Here is a 7,763-nt window from a genome sequence, read left to right as displayed (position 1 = left end):
CTTTAGCAGACACAAGGATAACTTGATGCATATTAAGGGAGCCTGGTGATGGAGAAGAAACGTATGAACTCTAGCATTTTTGTAATCTCTTAGTAGAGAAAGAGTTCCAATCAGGAGTAGAACGAGTGAGGGATAACAAGGTAGATGAAGAAGGATTAGTGGAAGAAGAAGCATTGCTAGGCATTGATGAAGATTGCACCTCTGCTTTCAGTAAATGTTGACATAAGACAACAATATTGTCACATCTTTGTTGTAGAGTATCAACCTTTCCAATTAGACCTATAAGGGCGAGGTGTGTCCAATTAGAAGCCTGTAATTCTGCTATCCAAGAAGTAGAATTACAAGTGTACATAACACTGTGATAAACCTTTTGTCACACCAACCACCTTGACCCACCTACTGTGTAGACTTTACTTTTGTATGATATTCCATGCTCACTATGTGCCAACAAGCACTCACTAACAAATGTGCACTCACATCCCACTAACATCCATGATTGTTTCCAGTACCACAACGTATAAATATAGCCCTTGTAACTCATTTGAGAACACGAAGCAACAAGAGCTATAAGGGCAAGGTGTGTCCAATTAGAAGCTTGTAATTTTGTTGTCCAAGAAGCAGAATCTCATGGTCTTAAGTATGGAGGAGCCTTATACTTATTGTTCTCATACTCAAACTCTTGGATGACATTGACAATGGAGGAGGAGGCATGTTCAATGAGTTTCTTACAATGCTGGAAAATTCCATGTATGATGTGAGCATGATCACATGACTAGGTATAAAATTTTAACATAGTTACCCTTTGTGATGGGGATACTTTGAGCTGTGGCAATTTTGGTAGAGCTTTTTCTTCTACAGTTTCAGGAGCCATGTGTTGTGGAAGATGAAGGGTTTTACCTTTGATATTTTGTACTTTTATAACTTCGGGGGGTAGTAGTTCTTTTTTGTTTAGGGAGGAGATGTCCAATTACCACTCATGGGGTAGCTCAATCTCCAACCAATTTACACAATCAGGAAGAAAGCGTTGAGAGCTAATGATATACACCTAAATACCATTCTATATTGAATTGCTAGATGAGTGGATGAAGCTTTCATCTTTAGACCCATAGTTCTAATATGCAACATGAGTAGTTCAGGGAGGCATCCATAGCTATAACATAATTAGGGCGAAGCTCAAAGAAAATGGGACCATTTGACAAAGGCGACACAGCAACACTTACAAACATATCCATCAGTTCTACATGCATAGTATCTAAAATGGCAGTCATACATGAAACGTTAAGACCTCCATGGAACAAAGGGATGATGCCTATGGTGATACACCCTAAATGCAAATAAGGATACTCTTTCTTTTGTTGATGTTTTTGTATTTTGGGAAGAACTAGGGACAAAATATTAACATGTTGGTCTTCTGCTAATGTATCTCCCACTGTAAGAATTCCCTGATCTTCTATATAGACTATGGAAGCCTTGAACTTGAAAAGTTGATTCTTGCCATAAATATGTGCAGCACCTATGTCGGGAAAATCCATTTGGAACTGGGGTGTGCTTCGTCCTTAATGATAGTAGAATTTCCCAACGACTTGTAGTGCTCGGACATGGTCTTGAGTGCAGAGCTGGACACATTGCCACCGGTCTTGGAGGAAGCCATAAGGATTTACTGGACTTTGAGGATAAACGCTCAAACAACGGCACAAATGGCACAATAGCATCACTACCTAACAATGAGCAAACCTCACACGTCACTGGCAACCTTACTTTTCTCAGATAAGAGGCATTATGTTAATGGCTCTGATACCAAACACATATTGACATGGCAAAAGCAGGAATATGGAGGCTGGGATGACCAAAACAAACACATAATTTGCTTTAAGGTGCAGCAGAGATAAGAAATGAAACTTATATTGGCTTGCTAAGAGTTACAAGGCCTAGAAGAGACCTTGGGAGTGGATACAAGGCTAGAGTACTGAATGCTAGAATGCTCTTGTTGCTTCGTGTTCTCAAATGAGTTACAAGGGCCGTATTTATAGGTTGTGGTAGTGGAAACAATCATGGATCTTAGTGGGATGTGAGTGCGCATTTGTTAGTGCATGCTTTTTGGCACATAGTGTGCATGGAATATTGTACAAAAGTAAAGTCTACACAGTAGGTGGGTCAAGGTGGTTGACATGACAAAAGGTCTACCACGGTGTTGTGTATGCCCAAAATATGTTGAAAGGTTACATCAAGGGCATAAAAAAAGAGGGACCACCTTAGCAATCTCTTATTGCCGATTTCATTCGGTGCCTTTTTCATGAGATAACTTGGCACATGCTGGAGATATGTCCTTATGGTGAAAGGGACAAATTCCATAAATAGGTGAAAGGCTTTAATGGCTTTGATCATTGCTAAGATTTCTCTTTGATAGGATGGGTAATTTTGCTGGGTTTTGTGGAAGATACTCGACGCATATTGGCAAATGTGTAGTGTTGAGGGAGAAGTAGAAGAATCTTCTTCACATAAGCAACAATGGTTGCCCACTCATTGAGAGTTGTTGTTGGAAGTAGTGACTTGAAGGAATCATGTTTGGTTGGTGATAAGTTGTTTGAGTTGAGGTTGAGTTGTGTTCGGAGTTCTAATGTGACTCAGTTTGTTTTTTGGTACTAATCATGATGTCAATGTGAGTGGACCTTGCCTAACATGTCTCAATGTGAGTTATATTGAGAGTGTGATTGAGAGTAATGGCAATTTTGGCAACAATGAGCCTCTAATTGTGCATGCATCATACTTGCACACATAGATAGTTAGGAATTCCGGTTTGAGAGATTGAGGAGGTTGCATGAGATTGAGGGTCGTGTAGGATATTGATAATTGTGAGTATGGGTTGGCTCAATTGGTCATCATCATATGACCATCTTTTATCAACGAGTTAGTAAGTTTTGGGAGGGTTAAGTGGAGAGCCTTTTTTTTTTCAGTAAGTGATGAGAGGTGAGGTTAAGAAACTTAGATTTTAACCAATGAACTTTGTGTTTGCATGTTGCATATCACATCACATTAGCTAGGCTCAGCACTATTTCACAATGCATCCATTATTTTTTGCGTGAAGCGTCAAATGTCTTGGTTTGCACACCATTGATTCGAAGTTGCACTACTTCAAATTCATAAATGTGTGAGCACATGGTTCATTTTTGAGCATGTTCTATTTAGGAAGCACCATACTAGTGAAGATTGAGTTTCTTTTTTGAAGACTCAATGTGAGCATATATTATTCACAAATTCTTCTTGATGGAATTTTGCGTGCTAGGTGTGTCGTGCCATTAGCAATGATAATGGTTCATCATGCTTAAGTCTTAGGTGAGCTTGAAATTCTTTAACATAGTGATAGTGCCTCAAGGTTTACAACTACATTTGGATCCCCTTGAGGGCAGGGATGTACATTCACATGGATTCTTGTGGTAAAGTGAGGCTCAAGAATTCGTGCCCTATAACTCATGGCTATGATGTGGTTTGGAGTTGTGTCGCTTATCAAGGCAAGATGGTTTGTATCTACTTGGCTATAATTGGTGCCTACAAGGAGAGTGGACCCGACCACGACTCAATGAATGTGGCTATTATACTTTCCATTTCGTGTAAGATTGCATCCTTGTGCATATAACATGCTTTTAACCTGCTTTATTAAAAAGAGAAAAGGGGCCAATGGGATCATGGCATAATGGTTTAAATGCGGGTTGAGTTATATGGATGGGGTAGTGGTTTGAGTGTGGGTTGAGTTATATAGATATGTGAGTTTAAATCTTGTGCTATGTATCCACTGAGGCATACAAGAATATCTATTTGCAACAAAATGAAAGAGGGAGAAGAAGGCAAAAATTGAAAAATAGAGAGAGAAAAATAAAAATAAAAAAGGATGGAAGAAGTCAAAAATTGAAAAATAGAGAGAGAAAAATAAAAATAAAAATAAAAAATATTACGAAAAAGAAAAAGAAAAATAAAAAAAGCATGGAAGACAACGCTTAAATTGTTTGCGTTTAAGTGAAGTGATGAGGCTCATGAAGCGAAAAGCAGGCGCGTTTACAAGCATGGCCGTTAGTCGTCGTGCTGGAGAACTTCCTTCAACGCTCGATCCAAGAAGTTGCAGGCACGTATGTCAGGCTCAGGCTCAAGTCCATCCACAGCTTGCGACCTTTCCCTCTCCTTCCAGCCCACCCAACGACCCCCATGGCGCAGGACCGACTTGACCACCCGCGAGATGCTAGACAGGATCGTGGACCACTGCACATGGTACGACCAGCTGCCCCAGCACTGCAAATCACTTGTCATGGCAGATGAGCATGTGCAGCAGCAAGCATATGCAGACTTCCTCTTTCAGGTGAACAAGATTGAAAAGGAAGGCTTCGACACATATGCGGAGACCCGCGATGCCATACGCAAGGGAGCACTGAGTCCCCTTGATGGCAATACAGTTCTACACACAGACAGCAGGCTCGAAAGCATGTGTTGCCTGTATCGAGCATTGCAGCACTGGCTCATGCCTGATCATGTGCCCCTGTCAATACAAGAGTTGGAGCAGTCGCACCGGCTCCTGTTAGGCTCCACCAAGCCAGACATTGCAGGGCGAATCCGAACAAAGGAATGCGAAGTTGTCTATGTTGAGACAGAAGAAGAACCTGGATTCCATCTGTTCATGTGGCCCACTGAAGTGAGGCCAGCTTTGCTGCATCTTCTGCAAAGCGTTGAGTCAGAGATAGCACACATGCAGGAGGGGGTAGCAAAAGGCCAGATTGCTCCCAGGTCGAAAATCGAACTTCTTCTCAAGTTGGGGGGTGCCTTCTTCCTCACTTTTGAGAACATCCATCCTTTCATGGATGGCAATGGCAGATGTGGAAGGATTTTGCTTGCCTGCTTGCTGCAGAGTGTTATCCCTTTCCCCAGCGTCCTCTTCGTGGATTCCCCCAACCATGAGGCCGACTGTCCGCCTTTTGTGAACCCAATCTTCTACTATGATTGCTTCCAAACTGTACAGTCGCAGCAAAAGTTCGAGATTCAAAAGGACGGGCATCCTCTCTTCACAAAAGAAGCTGCAATATGCACACTGGACTTCCCTGAGGACCTGACTGCCCTCATCATTGAAGGAGTGTATGTCGGATGGAAGAGGTTCTTTCGAGCCATTGATGAATCTAGCATTGGAGGGGCAATAATGATGACAACAGAGCTTGGATGGTGGAGAGCATCCAAGAGAGTAGCCATTGAAAGAAGTGAGGAGGAGAATAAACGAGAAGAAGATGAAGTACAGCGAAAGGAAAAGAGACTGAAATGCAGCCGATAGGTCACATGATGATTATGTTATTGGTGGGTATATCTTTAGGCATGAACTATGCCTTTTGCATATCTTGAGATTTAAATGTTAGCTTAGACCAATAGTCCCCCTCAACTGAAAATGGTGAGGGATGGGGTAATCGATAATTTGATGATGTATAGTGGTATAGTGGCAGTACATGTGCATTTTTCAATTTTGGTGCATATTCTACAGGTCTTCACAATTCAGGTAATAGCTAGAATCAGTCACTTTGTGACCAGCAAACATAAAGACTTCCTGCAATAAGAACACATCTTCTCCACCACCATTGTTTTCATTCTTTGCAGGATTCCTGATTGACTAGCATCAATCAACATACAAGTAACACATAGGAAAATATGTTTGGTATTGCCTTGCCTTCATCTCAATTCTACCATTCTTCATAGCAGTTTTTGCCCCATGTGTGGGTTAGCAATGCCAAGTGAACTTGCAGGCCCTATTTGTTTTTCCCATTTACAGGGTGGCAGTGCCAACTGAGCATGCAGTGCTTGTTTGTTTGCTCAAGCACAACACATTCTTGCAGGTCAATAGAAAACATCAGTCAAGCTCAACTATGCTAGTCATAGATTGTATCGATAACCCGCTGCTCTGTGCACATGTATTGTGCTAAGCCGCTAGATATCGGCGCCATCAAGTCGAGCCTTCTTCAACTGCACTGCTGTCTGCATCTACAACTGGTCCAGAAATTGCAACTCCTTTTCAATAATGTCAGCAATGTGCATATGTGGACCAAAATATTGCTAGGAAAGGTGACAATGTGGACAATGTTCATGTTCCCAATTACTCTGTTTGCTAACTGACAGTTCTGATTCACAGGTTTAGGACCCCAATCAAGTGTGTGCTGCCTATGCCTTTATTCAGGCATGATAATTATAACAGCATCTTAGAGAGCTGGTCTGATGAGTGAGTGAAAGTCTGTTGCTATTTGTTTTGGTTCACGAAGAGAGTCACTCATGGTATCATGATGGGTGTTGGCACCACTAGCCGATAAGATGAACAGTGACCTGCTAAAAACCAGATTCGCGAGTCACACTACAGCACATGGGAGCAGCCACATCGCGGCCTATAAGAACAATCCCATTGTAGCAAGCCAATCACGCGGCACAGAAAGGAGTCACACTGCACCGCATCATACCTGTTGCCCTACACAGGAATAGTCAGTCCCAGTATAAGAATATGCTGGGATACCAATTTCTTTTTCTTTCACTAAAATAAATGGCTTTGTTCTTTCGTTATTACAATCAATTTGATCCATCTGTATCAATATTTTGGTGGGAAGGAGAAATGATTTCCCTTTCGATGTGAAAGAGATTGGTTGCTTACTTACCAACCCAAGCCTTAGTACTCCTTTATTCTGATTCTAACTTCCCTTCTTTTGTGTTGAAATTATGATTTTATTCTCTCTTTTGATTCTGCTTGAAATCTAGGTCTTGTTGAGATGCTAGACATCCCTCTCGAGCAAGGAAGCTCATAACACAAAATAGGAGTCAAAACCATTGGAACAAACAAGATGTGACCAAGACATGTGCAATCCCGTTAACTGTGCTTAGTTTTGATGATAATGAGCCCATAATACCATTGGCCTATTTGCATGTTAGGTTAGTCCCTAAGAGGAAGTTCATATTGAATGCCTATATAAATATAGGCATAAACCACAAAATACTACCTTACAATGTTAGAACCAAACTATGGCAACTTGATCTTGTACATACTAATGCATAAGTCCATCTAGATGGGGATAGATCCTACTTGTACTGAGAAGATACAAGGAAGAAAACAGAACTTCTTGAATCTTAAGGTGAAGACTATGCATCTAATATAATACACTTGACTAGTCATTGCCAAATTTAGTATTGTAGATTATAGAGACAAGCCAATCGAGCCAAGGAACAAGGTTCAAGCTAACCTCAAGACTAAAGAGTTGGCCATAATATTGTAGAAGACTTAACAAAAGAATATAGAATTGATTCATCAAGGTACATCAATGCCCTTGTCAAAGGCCAAGCCTACTCAAGTGTAGAGTTACCCAAGGCAATGCCAAATCTCATTACAAGGAGTGGAAGAAGGGATGAAGGTACCATAGAAGATGGAGTAGAAGCCACGTTGGGTATCTACCTACTATATGCCTAAGGGTGTTACGAAGGGAATCACACTATCTGGCCATCCAAATCAAATCATAAGACACCTAAAGTACCCACTCTCATGCCTAATAGGACTAGGCACTATGCACTTAGATTCTCTTGGCGCTTTGCACCACTGTTCTTCTAGTGCTTCACATCAAGGTTCAAACTATCAATATCAATAAACAATTAGGGGACTTCATGTCTTATGCATGTTTCATGTACTTATATTATAAATTACATTATATGCTATTAATATTAATGTTATATTGTGTTATGCATTTTGTATGTATGTATGTATATATGTA

The 7,763-nt window shown here is 40.9% G+C and overlaps 1 protein-coding gene across 1 annotated transcript; it reads left to right on the top strand.

Annotated features, from left to right (window-relative positions):
- Positions 1-4,035: 4,035 nt before the first annotated feature.
- Positions 4,036-5,609, top strand: LOC148014251 (uncharacterized). The gene has a single exon (XM_087666758.1). It carries the CDS (start codon positions 4,124-4,126, stop codon positions 5,303-5,305), a length of 1,182 nt encoding a protein of 393 aa, XP_087522884.1. The 5' UTR covers positions 4,036-4,123; the 3' UTR covers positions 5,306-5,609.
- The last annotated feature ends 2,154 nt before the right edge of the window (positions 5,610-7,763 follow it).

The sequence above is a fragment of the Lygodium microphyllum genome, chromosome 25, assembly GCF_053477565.2.
Source record: "Lygodium microphyllum isolate KBCC chromosome 25, Lygodium_microphyllum_v1.1.10, whole genome shotgun sequence".
Lineage (NCBI taxonomy): Eukaryota > Viridiplantae > Streptophyta > Polypodiopsida > Schizaeales > Lygodiaceae > Lygodium > Lygodium microphyllum.
Note: the sequence above shows the minus strand (reverse complement) of the source record. Positions and strands in the feature narration are given on the sequence as shown.